The sequence below is a fragment of the Diospyros lotus genome, chromosome 6 (genome assembly GCF_014633365.1).
Source record: "Diospyros lotus cultivar Yz01 chromosome 6, ASM1463336v1, whole genome shotgun sequence".
Lineage (NCBI taxonomy): Eukaryota > Viridiplantae > Streptophyta > Magnoliopsida > Ericales > Ebenaceae > Diospyros > Diospyros lotus.
Window position 1 is genome coordinate 1,444,044 of NC_068343.1, and position 15,980 is coordinate 1,460,023.

The 15,980-nt window shown below is 35.2% G+C and overlaps 2 protein-coding genes across 5 annotated transcripts; both read left to right on the top strand.

The window, feature by feature from the left end:
• Window positions 1–3,808: 3,808 nt before the first annotated feature.
• LOC127803297 (uncharacterized) lies at window positions 3,809–4,875 on the top strand. Its single transcript, XM_052339421.1, has 2 exons — window positions 3,809–4,437; window positions 4,512–4,875. Exons 1-2 carry the CDS (start codon window positions 3,892–3,894, stop codon window positions 4,815–4,817), a joined length of 852 nt encoding a protein of 283 aa, XP_052195381.1. The 5' UTR covers window positions 3,809–3,891; the 3' UTR covers window positions 4,818–4,875.
• A 916-nt stretch (window positions 4,876–5,791) lies between these two features.
• Window positions 5,792–15,980, top strand: LOC127804074 (uncharacterized). 4 transcript variants are annotated; one of them, XM_052340800.1, is made up of 5 exons: window positions 5,792–6,137; window positions 6,831–6,928; window positions 7,191–7,487; window positions 15,475–15,540; window positions 15,646–15,980. In XM_052340800.1, the coding sequence occupies exons 1-4, from the start codon at window positions 5,842–5,844 to the stop codon at window positions 15,501–15,503; spliced, it is 720 nt and encodes a 239-aa protein (XP_052196760.1). In that variant the 5' UTR covers window positions 5,792–5,841; the 3' UTR covers window positions 15,504–15,540; window positions 15,646–15,980. The 4 variants fall into 4 exon arrangements, with proteins under 4 accessions (XP_052196760.1, XP_052196759.1, XP_052196762.1 ...); XM_052340799.1 differs by having other exon boundaries at window positions 15,492–15,540; XM_052340802.1 differs by lacking the exon at window positions 15,475–15,540.

Genomic DNA, 15,980 nt, shown 5'->3' on the forward strand with positions numbered 1-15,980 from the left:
GGATATGTAAGAAGGGTTGGGTTGATCAAGACAACGACAGCTGACGAGAGACTCAATTCTTTCGTTTAAGTCAATGAGAGATAAGAGAAAAGATGGCGACCGAAGACAAATGGAAGTCAGAGGGAATAATAAGTTTGGTCAATCCTTCATTTTTTTTGTTTTTCTTCTTTCTAGTTAACTTTGCATGTACCTCACATATTCTTTTAAACTATATTAAATAGTCAATAAGTGTAAATTATAAAAATTAAGTATTCAATATGTCATATTAGAATTTCAAAGGAATGATAAACTTTTTATGTAAAGTTTAAGAAAGAAAATGTGAGTTTGACCTTAAATTAAATGTTACCAACGTATTATTGAGATCAGTACTAAAAAAATAATTATTAGCATAATAACAACAGTCTAGAAAAATATCATACTCATAAATAAGTTTGACAAATAATTATACATAACACATTTAAATTCATAGTACTTTTATGAATTTATATAACATTCTTATGAATTTGTATGTGTTACATCAATTTATAAGAATTGTTTAACAAATTTATTTGTGAATACAAGATTTCCCTTTTATTAAGTAAATTTAGAATCAAAATTTAAAGTTCCATCCATTAAGAGAATCACATAAAACAATACCTCTTTTTAAAATAAAATTGTGCGACCATATGTATCAAAAATTGACCCGACCCAAAAATTTGGGAGAAAATTAAATTGTGATTTTTCGACAATTTTTATATGATATTTAGTGTAATTGGGTGTATTGTAATATTTTAATTTTGTAAGATCTGAATGATTGTATAAAATTGTTTACCTGTCTCTGTAAACTTAGATTATGTATTCGTTTTATTATTTCTTTACTCTAATTTATATTACTTTTCACAACATTAAATGAAAGTGAACGATATTTCACAAAAAACTTAATTATATTTTAATCACATTATAAATATTTTAATAATAAATGAAGCATAGATTTTATTTGTATATAATCTTAATCCATATGGAAATGTATCAATAATTAAAAAATATAATTAAAGTGTAAAACGTCAAGATTCGATATTTTAATTATTAAAAATTATTATTTTAATTTTTTATCATGAGAGTAAATGGAGTCGTTATATATTTACGTAAAAAAAACTATATTATCGAGGTACGTTATTTGATATGGCATCACCGATATTTTTATAGCACGTGTCTGTGGAGCGGGAGACATGCCGCCTGTGCAAGGGAGATGGGATTGATGCTTACTTATATTGCACATTCAAGAGGTAGGTAGCTAGCTGGATGTCAATTCACAGCATTGCCATGCCAATATGCCATCATACCCGGCCGCAGCACCATTTTAATTTAATTTTATTTTTTTTCACTGTCTATCTGCTTTATGTGTGACACTGCACATTGGGGAGACATTAATCTTTTTGAAACCACGATGCCATCAAATTAGTGGGAATGGGTGTTGTTTGAAAGACACATTTGCACGTTGGGGGCGTACAGAATCATCAAACCCCATCATAATTCTTGTCTCTTTTGAGCATGTTTAATTATTTGTGTTTGAGCCTCTAAGTCTAAGGCTAATTTGAAAAGTAGTCACTTTTTTCTAAAAGATATAAGGTATGAATATGTCTTTTTTACCTTAGTTAAATTAAGTTTATTTATAGAGGTGAATATTCGGTTGGTTCAATAATCGAATTGCTCGAATTAAGTAAAATTATTTTAAAAAAAAATCTAACCAAACCAAACTAAATAGATATTCAAATCAAACAAACTAAAAAATTAATAAAAGAAAAAAAAACAAAAGATTGAACCAATAAAAAAAATTGAAAAAAAAAACTAAAAAAACTCGAAAAATCGAAACACTCAAATTCTTAATTTGATAAAAAACGATGTCATTTTTGATATTTCAGTACGTTCATTATTTTGATTTTTTTTTTTCAATACAGAGACTGAACTAAACTGAAATAATTAAAATACTTAAATTTAAAAACCAAACCGAAATATAAATTGAACCGAACCAAACAACCAAATTGGTTTTATTAGTTCACTTTAATCGAAATGTTGCTCATCTTTAGTCATTTAGTTATTAAGAATGTCCACTAAATAGAGATAATGATTTCTCATATTTTTTGAGAAAATATATTAAATCATAAAATATAAGAGGTAATTTTTAAAAATGGGCATCACCGATTTATCTTGCAATTATTTTGCACTAAATAGAGATAAGGGTTTCTCATATTATTTGAGAAAATATATTAAATCATAAAATATAAGAGGTAATTTTTAAAAATGGGCATCATCGATTTGTCTTGCAAATATTTTGTTCATTGTATCATTTTCTAAGTAAATCAACTCCGGGAATTTCTCTCTCTCTCTTTAAAACATTTACTAAATATACTTTATTTTTATCTTGTCTTGGGTATCGGAGTGAATTCATCAAAATTATTGAGGAAAAAGATCAAGATTAGACCAACTAACAATTCAAATTCAACAAATCTCATTTGTGTAAATTTTTTGGCCACATCAAATATTTATAGTTCTTGATTCTTAAGATTTTAATTAATTTTTCATTTGTTTTTCATAAGAAGTTAAGAAAATGAGTTTAATTGTTAAGTATAGAAAATTGAAAAGAATTTTTAAAAATTACATAAAATACGTTTTCAACTATTGTACAATTAATGTGATATATTGTTGATAATAATATATTATTCTCTTTGAAAACTAACCCTTATATATAGGTGAAGCGCATTTGACAAAACCCATTTCACATCACATGCAGGTGACAATGTATTCAAAAGGTTCTTTCGAATTATTTAATTAATTAATAAAATATAAAAAAATAAATACATTTTATCTAAAGAGAATATGTATTTATTGTTAATAAAGATTGAACTTTGGTACCTTTTTCAAATCATTATAAAGATTTAGATATTTACTTAATTCTAAAGCTTCCATCTTTCGTTATTTGTTATCATTTTATTTTTTTTTATAGAGTTGTAATAGAACTAAATCAAATCAAATTTTGTTGAGTTCAAATTTAGCGAAACTCAGTTTGAGAGTTAGTTTCTAAATTTGGACTCAATTCGTCAAAATGTTGATGAGGTGAACTAGGGCTCAAACTTGACACGGGCTCAAGCGCCTTCTTGTGAGCTCACCAAAATTTATTATTATGCTTAGATTTATTTTTTTTTATTTTGATTTATTATATATACCTATATTATATTATATTAAATAATTAAATTAATATATAATAATTTTCAATATATTTAATTTAATTATATTATAATAATAATTTAAAATTTAATAATTTTATATTAAATAATATATTTATAAAATTATAAATAAATATATTAATATATTTATAAACGAGTTTATTCACAATTTATTTGTGAATATCTAATCTTGTCTATTAGTATTTATGATATTTTTATTGAATATATTTGTGAATTTTAACGATCCAACTTTTATTAATCTCAAATTGAGCTTGTTCATAAATTGACATTCAAAGTTAAACTCAATCTTAACTCAATTAACTTAATTCAAATAAATTTTTATTAAGTCCAACGTGGAGTGACTTGTTAATCGCCCGACCATTTGCAACCATACTTTTTTCCCATTTAAGTGCCGGATATGAGTTTGGATATCTTGACTTGAACTTACACAAGCATCAAGAAACAGAGGGAATGAATTGGGCCAAATGGGCGGGCTCAGCCAGGTCGGCCCAATTGATAGATGTTGTTCCCGGCCCATTGAAATCCAGACCACAGGAAAATCAAAAATAAAAATAAAGAGAAAAAAAAGAAAGAAAAAGCAAGGAGGGCGAGGCTATCCATTTCCGTTCCCATTTTCCCGGATTAAACACGAATTTTCTTTCCAAAAACTTCGATCATCGGAGCTGCGATGCTCACCGTTCATCGCAATCTCAACCCAAATTGGCTGCCATCGTCGAACCCAGAAATCCCCTATCCTCTCCCACTGAAACCCACAAATCTCCGTCCAAGAACAATCTCGAACGCCATCTCCGACGACAACCAAACCGCCCCAACCTCGCCGGCCGGCCAAATCAAACGCCTAGTCCTCACCCCAGAAGCGAGGACCAAACTCAACGCCTACCCAGATCGGGAATTCTATTCCTTCCCGCGCTTCGTGAACCACGTCGACGGCAGCTTCATTTCCACGTTGACGGACCTTTACAGGCAACGTCTGAGCCCCGGCTCGGAGATTCTCGACCTGATGAGCTCGTGGGTCAGCCATTTGCCCCAAGAGGTTCGCTACAAGAGAGTGGTGGGCCACGGGCTCAACGCCCAGGAGCTCGCCAGGAACCCCAGGCTCGATTATTTCTTCGTCAAGGATCTTAATCTTGACCAGAATCTTGAACTGGAGAGCTCCAGTTTGGATGCGGTGCTGTGCACTGTGAGCGTCCAGTATCTTCAGCATCCTGAAAAGGTCGGGATCAGATGCAATTGGCTTCTTCTTAATTCGCCAAATCAAATCAAATTAACGGCGATGTTAGTTTGCAGGTGTTTGCAGAGGTGTTTAGGGTGCTGAGGCCAGGTGGGTTGTTCATTGTGAGCTTCAGCAATCGGATGTTCTATGAGAAAGCAATTGCGGCGTGGAGAGACGGGACGGGGTACAGCAGGGTACAACTGGTGGTGCAGTACTTCCAGTGCGTTGAAGGGTTCACAGAAACTGAGGTGGTTAGGAAGTTGCCGGCGGCTACCGGCGGTGGCGGCTGGATTGAGAGGCTGCTGGGACTGTTTTCTGTCGGGTCGGACCCTTTCTATGCTGTGATTGCCCACAAGAATTTCAAGCCTGTGTATGAGTAAAGATGTATTATCTTATAACTATTGAGCGTGAATGGAATAGATGTGTTATTAATCGTGATCAAGTATTTAATTAAAAAATCAATATATATATATATATCAGTTAGAGCTAAAGGAATGGAAAAAAGTGGGTCAATTGTGGATTGTCAATCGAATAATGGGGAGGATAGGTCAATTGCAACTTGCTAATTGTTGGTAATAGCAAAAAGAAAGAGTCAAGATTGATTAAGACTCCGATATTCAGTAAGAGATTTGGTTCTTCTCTTCGAGTTGACGAGAAACAATTATATGAGTAAAGAAAATAACCAAAGATAAAGAGGAAGGTAAAAAGAAATGATCTTGATTCTTTTTTTGTTATTTTTTTTTTATTTGAGTTCATTTAGTGTATAATTTATATATTATTTTAAATTAAATTAGGTAATCAATAAATATAAATTATAAAAAATAAATATTTAATGTATCAAATTTAAAGTTGAGAGAGTGATAGATTTTTCATGTAAAATTATGGGGGGAATATGGGTTTCGCAATTAGAAAACTCTTCTTTATAAATTATTAATTATTTTTTAAATAATAAATATTCTTATTTGACATCCAAAAATATTTATAATTTTTAAAAATATTTGATAATGTTGTAAAGAAATATTATAAGTTACTCATAAGTTACTTAAAATTTTATAATTTTATGAGTGTAACACAAAAAATTTAAAATAATTTAATAAATACATACTATTTTTAGATAAAACATGTATTATTTGTAATTTTAAAATAATTTTATTAATTGATAAAATCTTACAAAACACAAGACATAATTATTATTTATTAATAAAATTATTTTAAAATAAAAAACAATATATTAAAAAAGGGGAGGAATTTGCTTATATAATAAAGGAGATAAAGGAAAACAAAATAGGGAGTCGGGCAAACGACGTCGTTGCAGGTTTGCAAGGTTTTCCCGAACCAAATCCCTAGCAGCCGCCTCAAAGAGCTGCGTATGCGTGTTGTGTTGAGTTGAGTCGAGTAGCAGTGATGGCGGAGACGAGAAGGGGAGAGGAGAGAGAGCCGACAATGGGGAAGAAGAAGAAAGAGGGGAAAGACGAGGAGGGAGAGAAGATGGAGGAGGAAGGGCAAAACCTGCTGGGACAGCCGAAGTTTAAGAAGCTGGAGAATGGGAGGTTGAAGTGTGTGGAGACTGGGCACGAGCTGCCCGCCCACTCCAAGGAATCCTATGCCCGCGGCAAGCACTGCCGCCTCGGCCTCATCGACGCCGCTTTGGCCCGCAGCAAGCCCCCTCTCAACATGTTCCACCAAGACCCTCTCTCCCGGTCAGTTCCTCTGCCCTTCCCCCTTCCTCTTTATCTATATCTAGTGTTTTAAGGATATATCGATGTTTTGTTGAAAACATGTTATGATTTTGCTTGAAGATTGGATCTTTTTTAGCTTTGGTAGATAATTCAATGAACGATTTCTGGGTATCTTGGCTTGGATTGGAAACAATTAGAAAGGATAGTTTTTCAGATTGATTGTTTTTTCTTCTTCTTCTTTTTTTTTGTTTCTTGAATATTTAGGAAGCAAGGGATTCTGGCCGATTAATATGTAATACAATGTTTTTATATTGATAGTGCGTTTGAGAGAGGGGGATGGAGTGGAAATTGATGGAAGTGGCTGCTTCTCGTTTGGGAGAGGCATTATAATGGAATGGAAATTGATGGAAAGTGTTTTCATCTATTTCCATCCAAAGCCCTACTTTTTGCCTCCTTGAATTTGGGGAGAATGAAAAACTTAGTTTTAATCTCTCCAACAACTGGATAGATTTGATGTTAAACTTGTTTCAAGTTTGGCATTAAATGCTGATAGAGTAAATGGAGCATAAAAGAATGAGAGGAGGAAGAAGGGGTAGAGGAGGAGGATTCACCAGCTACAGCCACAAACTGCTTTTTGTGTAAACTTATAACAACATCTAGAATCAACTTTAGTAATGTTTAAGCTCATTTAATCCTGTTTCTGCGGCCTTGTAGGTCGAAGTTAATATGTAAGCTGACAGGAGTTACCATCAATAAATCCGAGGAGCATATATGGAAACATATCAATGGGAGAAGGTTCCTGAACATGTTAGGTTTGTGCTCTTTCTTGTTTTTCATATTGTCTTATCGTTTGCATATTTACTTGTTGCCCTTTCTGATGGGATTACATATCTGTGCATTTTAATGGCCTATATGTAGTGAGATAAAGGTATGATATATTGTTGTTTAACGGCCTGTATGGAGGTCGAATAAATAAAAAGAACAACAGGATGATCCCTGACATTTGATTAATTAGATTTTTTTTCCTTAGGTGGATTAATTAGATTTTTACAATAATAAAACATGCATGAACAGAGAAAAAGGAAGATGAAAGGCAAATGGAAGGTGAAATGCTGGCAGAGCAGGGACAACAGACACAGGAGAGAATGTCAAGGACAAAAGCCAAGGGTTTGAAGAAAAAGAAAAAGGAGGATAAGAATGCCATCAAAGATATCTCAGAGGTTAGGAATTCTTCTAATATGGACAGCAGCTCCAAAGGAGATGACTTTTGGATGCCTCCAGTGGGAAATCGTTGGGACTTTGATGAGGGAGGAGATCGATGGGATTCTAGTTTGGAGTCAGAATCAGAAACTGAACCTGCTAAAGAAGAAGGTAAGTTTCCTTTATCAAGACATTAAATGTTACTTTTTTCTTATTTGTTGAATTGTTACCATTATGTGGTTCAGAGCCAATTTATTTTTCTTCCACCAAGATAACTAATTGATTGAGAAAGCTCACGGCCTAGATATCTTTGTATTTGATGCCATTGTACTGTAATGAATATCCTGGACTGTATGCCATTTTGGTTTTTTACCTTCATAATAGTTTCCAACGTCAATCCACACAACATAGACCATTTTGGGAGAGCACTTTAGATTTTCAAATTCCTGTTATAGGAAAGTTTGTCTCACCCTGCAGGCACAAAGCTTGGTGAATACAAGTGGACAATGAAGGATCCACCCTGTAGTTATTCCACCACAAAAGATCCTCTCCCTCATACAACAGACCAAAAAAGTCAGTCTTCTTGTCAACTTCTATCTGGCAAGTTTCATCCCAGAAAATGAAGAATCATACATCCTGCAGATATAAAAGATAATAAGCAGCGATAATGGGTTATTAGTAGCAATCTCAAATGGATTTGGAACCTTTTTTCTACCTGCTTTTAGTTGCATCAACTATCCAATCAAAATCTCGTACTGCACTGCATGCAATGAAGGAGATTTGTAAAAATCATCTTACACCTTCATGATGCCTTCTTATACTCCTATGCTATGCCACTCTTTGAAAGTACTTGTTAACAATCCTTCCCTCTTTTGCCCCATATTTCTTTTCCACTTCCTTATTGTTGTTATCAAAATACAACAATTAAAATTTGTAATGTGGGAGAGTCAGGCTGAGGTAGAGCTAGGCAAGAAAATTGAGGTGACTTGTTTGGGAAAGAGTGGAAGGCTTCTGACTGTGGGAGAACTCACATCGCTGTCTGGGGACATCTCATATTGCTGGCTGGGAGAGAGCTCAATGGGCTTGAGTCTCGTGAAGAAGCAGCCTGTCATGAACTAGTTCATGACAAGTTTAAGAGATAATTGGGGAGGAATTGAGAGAGTTAGATCTGAAGAAATGGGAGGAAGATTAAGGAAGAACATAACAGAGAGGGAGATTAGGAAGAACTGAGAGAAATAGAGGGAACTTAAGAGAGCGATTAGAGAGAATTTGGAGGGAGATTGAGAGGATTCAAGAGAGGGAAATAAAAGTATTCAATTATCAATTCAAGCATGAGAATCCCATCAGTTTATAATAGCCTTATGTAGGCATATCTAGCTCCTAACAGCATGCACAACACACCCATGTGCTTCTAACTAGTTGCTAAAATATCCTCTAACAACTATTGTAGGCCTATTACCCTATTGCCCCTTTATGGATCTTGGGTCATGACAATTCCTCATTTCTCGAGAGAGTTCTTGTCTCAAAAAACTTGCAGTAGGTAGCCATGGCCCTTCATCCAATTCCAACCTTTTCTTTCTGGTTTATTCTCCTTTTTTTCATTCTCCTTCTAGGCCGCTTCTTCTTTTTTCTTAGGTTCTCATCAACTAGAACAAAAATGATGATCATTACAGTCAAGGCTGCATCTACCTCCAAAGAGTAACAAACCATTTCCCTTTGGTTTGCAATAGCTATCAAATTAAGATTGTTGGTACTCCTAGTCTGAGGATCCACTATGATGCCAAAGCTTGTTAATATATCCACATCAAGTGCCTTCAATGAATTTAGTCACTCCCTATTGTAGGTAGCAGCTGAAACTGCAACCTTAAGCCCTTCAAATGATGTTCATTCTAAAATTCACTCATCCAACAGGTTACCACATATGTTCCCCTCCTCTCATCATCTTAAAAAATGACAACAACAACACAGTGACACCGTTTAGGATCAATAAGATTTCCTCCAGGCTCCTTCTGGTGCTATCTTCCTCGTATCCTTCCCAGTTGTCTCTTGCTCCCTTCCTATATGGTTATATTGATTGCATAGGAAGGGATGTTCAGGTTCCATAGGTTCCTCAATGGCTGAAATATGGTTTCCATCCCAACTTTCATCTCCAATATGATTTGTAGCCAGATTATTTGAGGAAACCATCCCCCTATCTGAACTAGCAGAGGCATGAAAGCCAACCTCAGAGTAGTTCTCATCTCCAATCTAATTTGTAGGCTGATCCTCAACCAAATTTTCAACTTCATGCTATTGCAAAATGTGATTTGCACGGATCTCTTTATCCAATTTCCTTTCTTTTTTGGGACCCTGCGCTACCCTTGACAAGTTTACTTTAGTTCTAGCACTCTCTGTCTTAATATTGATTGGATTTTCAGTTGGAACCTCCTGATTTCATGCAAACAATTCAATAACTTCTCCTTCCTTGTGTTTGTTGGAATTTCCCTCTATATGAACTTCTTTTTTCTTTTTCAACAATATCAGATTGTCCCTTTGCATTTTCTTCCCTATCAACCTTTTCATTACATATTCACTTTGGGTAATGCCATTCACCACCAATATCATCACTGATGTTGCATTTGTCCTTCTTGATAATTCTGCTGAAACCGATATACTTCTTCCACTCTACATTGGAAATAGGTAGTGAATCCGCTTCTCGTCTTCTTGACTTCTCCTTCGATTACTCCATTTTAAGGAAGCGCTTTTTGTTAAAGCTTCCGCGATAATCATCGAAGAATTCAGTAAGAAAGTTGTAGTAATATTTCTTAGTCAGTATCATCGTGAACTCCTGCAACTGCTCATGTAACATACGACTGAATTTCTTACTCGTGTCATGTACTACACTTCTTGTTTTCTTGTCCAATTGGTTGTTCCCCTTCTCAAACTTCTTTCCCATGCCTCACGAGCAAGATGTCCCCCTGAAAATGCAACATTCTTCTGTTGCGATTGAGACTCCAATGATCTCATGCATGCACTACTCCCCATGGCAAACTTCTCATGAGCAGGATAAGTCGAAGGCCAATAAACATAAGCTCTGTACATCCTTAATCCCTCAACTTTCATTTGATATCTGCTTGATAGTCGTTGCCTAGGATAAACGATCGCCTCACATAGTCAGCGATCTTCATTCTACTGGTAATAAATCCAATTCCACCTCTAGGCTCGTTTGCTGAAACAGTCTCCTAAACTCGCCACAAAGAGCCCCCGCTCTTCCTTGCCCCTTCAATTCGAACAAGGTTTATCAAATTTCTAGTCGGAATGTTTTCCCCTTTACTCACACCCTAGAATTCAATAGAAGTCATCGCCTATGGAATTCTATTCACTGATTCATTGTTAGGAATCGTCAGACTTCTAATCGGAATCTCCTGAATCACTGCTCAATTAGGTTTGATAATGGTTGAGGTTGCCTTCCTGAATCACGATTGCAGCAGCTCGAAAACAACAGCGAATCAAACTGTTGTTTCGCTTGCCTTTCCTCCACAATTCGAATCGAAAGTCTAGAGTACTTCTTGTGAGTTCGTTCAGTTCCGTTGCAGCCTTCAGAAAATCAATAGACTTTGAAACAACTATACTCTGCCTAATTGAGAATCGATCTTCTCTCAATTCAACAACCTTGGATTCGTTTCCCTGGATCGCTGTTATGAATCGCCTATCACATTAATTGGCTCTGCTGCTCCGGATCACCACTATTCACCTTCAAAATCACCACTGCTCCAAAAATCAAACAACCTTCCAGATTATTAGGATTCTGCCAAATTACTGGAATTCCCTACTGGAATCGTCTGGATTTCCTTGGTTAAGGTCTAAATTTTGTTCTTCTTTATCTTTCTTATTTGTCTGTGTTGTATTTTGTTGTTGGCTTTGTTATTTTTTGTCACGGCCGTAGGTGACAATAGGGAAACTCCTTTGACATGAGTATTAAGGGAGAAATGATATCGTTGAGAACAAAGAATTGGGAGGGAGAAAGATAGAGAAATATAGAGAAAGAGTTCAGAGAGAAGAGCTAGAAGATAGATGGAAAACAAAATGCAATATTCATATTTGATGCCTTTCTCGAGGCAGCCTCAATGCTAATATAGCTGGGAGGCCGCGACTACAAGGGATCCTCTCCTCCTAACGGCTGTAACCATAAGTTTTGTCCTATTCCAGCCTTTCCCACGTGGGGAATCTTTAGCTAACAAACTTGGTGCTAGAAATTACAATAAAACCCAAAAGTAGAAAGTAAAACAGAAGAATTACACTGCAAGGAAAAAATTGAAAATGCTGATGCTTAGGGATGGCCGTGACATTTTTGTTCTGTCTTTGTTTGATTCTATTGTTTGTAACGCCTATAAATTATATTTCACAAAGTTTAAACTCTAAACTTAATAATCTATGTTAGTGTTTCATAGAGTCGTTAGTTGTCTATTTTAATTCAATGTCAATTACTCAGGAAAAAAAAAGAAGATAAAAGAAAATCAAATGATGTCAGATGGGACTGGGAGTACGAGAGCATCGTCCGAGGCCTCCTCAATTCTTAAAAGGAAGTTAAATGATGTCCGATGGGAGTATAGAATGTTAATTGATCCGAAGAATATAAATAAAGTTAGCAAGTTGTGTGATAAAGTTATGTCTGGAGGTGTTTACAAAGTAAAATAACACATTGACCACATTTTTGGAAATGTTTCTGCATGTCCAAAATCTTCTCCGGATGATCAAGCCAAATGCAAGAATGCTATTGCCGAGGCAAAGAGTAAGAAGAAGAATAAGAAGGAAGAGGAAGATTTGATGAGATCCTCTGTTAATATCTCTAAAAGGGGGGAAGGGGATGATGAAGATGAATTGCAAGAGTTAGGGAGTAGAAAAACACCCCGTACTCTTGGCCCAATGGATAAGTTTGCAAACTCCATTGGCCCTGAAATTTGTTTGAGTGTGGGAATGATGCAAATGTAGCAAAATATCAACGAAGTACTCTTTAAAGAGAGAACACAGTCTGTTCGTGAATATTGGGTGTATGAAACTGATATACCTTTCAATGCTATTGATTATGATAGTTTCAAATTGTTTGTTGAAGTGGTCGGTCAATTTGGGCCGAGCTTCAAACCTCCCAGTTAATACTAATTGAGGGAACCGTTATTAAAGGGAGAAGTTGATAGAACGAAAGAGTTAATGAAGAAGCATGAAGAAGAGTGGGCACAAAATGGGTGCTCCATTATGACAGATGCTTGGACAGACAGAAAAATGAGGAGCATCATGAACCTATGTGTTAATTCTAATGCGGGTACTGTTTTTTTTTTTTTCTAGAGAGTCTTCAGATGAAGCACATACAAGTGAACTCATCTTTGAGTACGTGGACAAGTCCATTGAGCAAGTTGGGCCACAAAATGTCATCCAAGTAGTAACTGACAATGCTGCCAATAATATGGGAGCGGCAAAATTGTTGAAGGTGAAGAGACCAAATATCTTTGGACCTCATGTGCTACTCACACCATCAATTTAATGTTTGAAAGTATTGAAAAACTGCCGAGGCATAAGAAAGTCATTGATCAGGCTAAGAGTTTGACAATCTTCATTTATGCACATGATAAGACCTTGTCCTTAATGATATCATTTACGAAGAAGGAGGGATATAGTGAGACCTAGAGTCACTAGATTCGCTTCTTCTTTCCTTACTCTGCAGAGTTTGATGGAGAAAAAGGTCCAAATGAGGACAATGTTTACTAGCTTTGAATGAGAGGAGTGCAAATGGTCGAAGACTGTTAAAGGGAAAACAGCCTATGCTACTGTGATGATCATTGCCTTTTGGAATGGTGTAACTATATGCCTTAAGGTTTTTACACCTTTGGTGAAGGTGCTTCGAATTGTTGATGCAGATAGAAAGCCTTCTATGGATTTTTATGTAGAGAGATTAAGTAAGCAAAGGAAGATATTAAGGAGACCTTAAATAATCTTGAGAAGAACTATCAGCTTGTTATGAAGATTATTGAAGCAAGGGTGAAAGATAGGTTAGATAGTCCACTGCATTTTACGACTTACTTTCTGAATCCCTTTTACTTTTTCAAGGATATGGATATTCAACTTGATCATGGAGTGATGGATGGGTTTTTTAATTGTGTGGAGATGTTTTATGATGGTGAATTACAAGGCCATGTTATAAATGTTGAGTTGCCAAAGTATACTTGCGAAGAGGGAGCTTTGGGAAAACTATGGGCAACTCAAGGGTATGCAAAAAATGATGACAATTATTATCCAGGTATAAAATTCCTCTAATCATTTCTATTGTGTATTAGTGTATAAATTTGTTTACTTTATACTTGTTTGACCTATGTAGTTATATGGTGGATGACTTATGAAAATTAAACTCCAAACTTGCAACGAATGGCGAGAAGGATCCTCTCGTTAACCACTAGTTCATCTAGTTGTGAAAGAAATTGGAGCACTTTTGAAAGAGTTAGTGTATATTTTAAAATATTTTAATTTCATTATCTCTATGAATTATATTTACTTAACATCAATTAGTTATCCTTATCCACTTATCATATATATTGATATTACTTTTTTTTATTTATGTAGATATATACAAAGAAAAGAAATAGACTGAACGTGAATCGATTGTACAATCTAGCCTATGTCCAATTGAATGCGAAATTGATGGACAAGCAAAAAATGGAGAAAGAAAGGAATGCTGATGTGCTATTTGCTAATGATGCTAGTAATGCACAAAAATGGATCGTTGATGGAGGAGATGATGAAGAAGTTGAACTTGGTACGAGGCTCACTTGGGAAGTGGTTGGTGAAGCATCCGGAGCAAACAAGATGCTTCAACCTCGAAGAAGTTTTAGGATAAAAGAGCTTCGTGAAGATGATTTTCAATTAGAAGAAGAAGATGAGCATGAAATCAATGAATTTGATTTTGAGTCTGATGAAGATTGTGTGTTAAAAGAATATGGAGAGAAAGAAGTCCAATTAGATAGTTAGATCATTTGCATATGGTTTATGTTGTATTATTGCTGCTTCTGTTTTTTGAACCTAGAACTAATCTAAGGTCCATATAAAATATTACATCTAAGGAATTGAATTCCATATTTACTGTTTGACACATTATATTTTTCATGGAATTGAATTATATAGTACAATCATTAAAGCATATTTTGACATATTTTTCATGAAAAATTTCATCTAGGGAAAGGTAGTTTTTGCAAGTTGGAAAATGTTTTCTTTTCTAACTAAATGCTATCAAACACATCCTAATAGTTTGTTTTTTCAGGCTTAATTTCATTATTTCACTTATCTTTCCAACTTTCATTTATCTGAAAATAATATCAAATTGCATCAAAAAATTAAAAAAAAAAAAAGAAGACATTTTTCCTAGGCTCTGCTTAATCCCCACCTAGGCATCGTCTAGGCACTAGGCTCTAATTTGGTGCCTAACTAGTGCCTAGCATGTTTTAGAACATTAGAAGAAATCCCTTCGGAGGAATATGAGCCTAGTAAGTCTTTCGAGAAAAGGAATGCTTTGAGGAAAGTTGTCATTGTGCGGGGCGATGATGGGTTTATTATTACATGAGAGGGAGTTTGGGAGAAGATCTCCCTTCTTGTTCCTCGGGAGAATGACTCAACTGGGTGAATGCCATGTGATGCCTGCCATGTGAATGAGACTTCTCTGGGAGAGCGTTCTTTTGTGCGAGATCTGTACTTCCTTCGGGAGAATGACTCCTACCTTGGAGGTTAGGTTACAACACTTATACCACAAACTAACCTTGAAACTTGACGATTACATTGGTATCTTATAAAGATAGGAAAAAATAAAAACAAAAACAAAAAGGAAGAGTTGGTGTTTAAGTTCCTCATAAATTTGATCCTAGAATAAGAACATGATTGCTGATGTGCCAAATTTGTCCTTATATTTGATTAATTTGGCACCTCAATCATGGGTTAAGAGATTATTGCTACGGTTTGTCAACATTTTTTATTTTGATTTCCTCCTATCCAGAATCTTCAAATGTAGCTGCTCTAATCACCTTCCCAAACCGAGCTGATTGTTTTTTTTGTTCTCTTTTTTTCTGGAATGTCTTGCGTCTGATATTTACTCAGTATCTGTAGTTATTACCTAGAGTTAGATCTCCAAAAAGATTATTAGATATTTTTTTTCATCAGATACAGCCTTGATAGGGGGTGAAGATGAAGCTACCGAGCTATCTAAACGGTATTTGCTTTTCTCTTCTGCTGTTTTTCATGTGTGTTCTCCGAGCAAACAGTGCCATTGCTGCTGTTGCTGGAACCCTATTTAAATGGTGCCTCTGGTTTTCAGGGCGAAGAGAATGTCCATAGAAATTGGACCCAGCAGCTTTGCTTCAAAGAAGAAGAAGAAGAAGACAAGTTCAAGTGACTGTGTGCAGTGATTGGGCGTCAAAGGTGGTCTAAAGTTTCCCATTTTTGGAGTTGCATTTCAGCTAAAAGTCTGTAGATTATTGAAATTTGGGTATACTTTCTTATTGTTCATCTAAGTCATATAATTTTTTTAATATCTCCAAACGTCGTCGTTTGGATGAAGATATAATTTTTTTATATCTTCCCATTCGAGAGCGCCTCAATATATTGGGTCGAGAGGGAGCGGACCCAATATGATATTTTATTTGCTTTAAA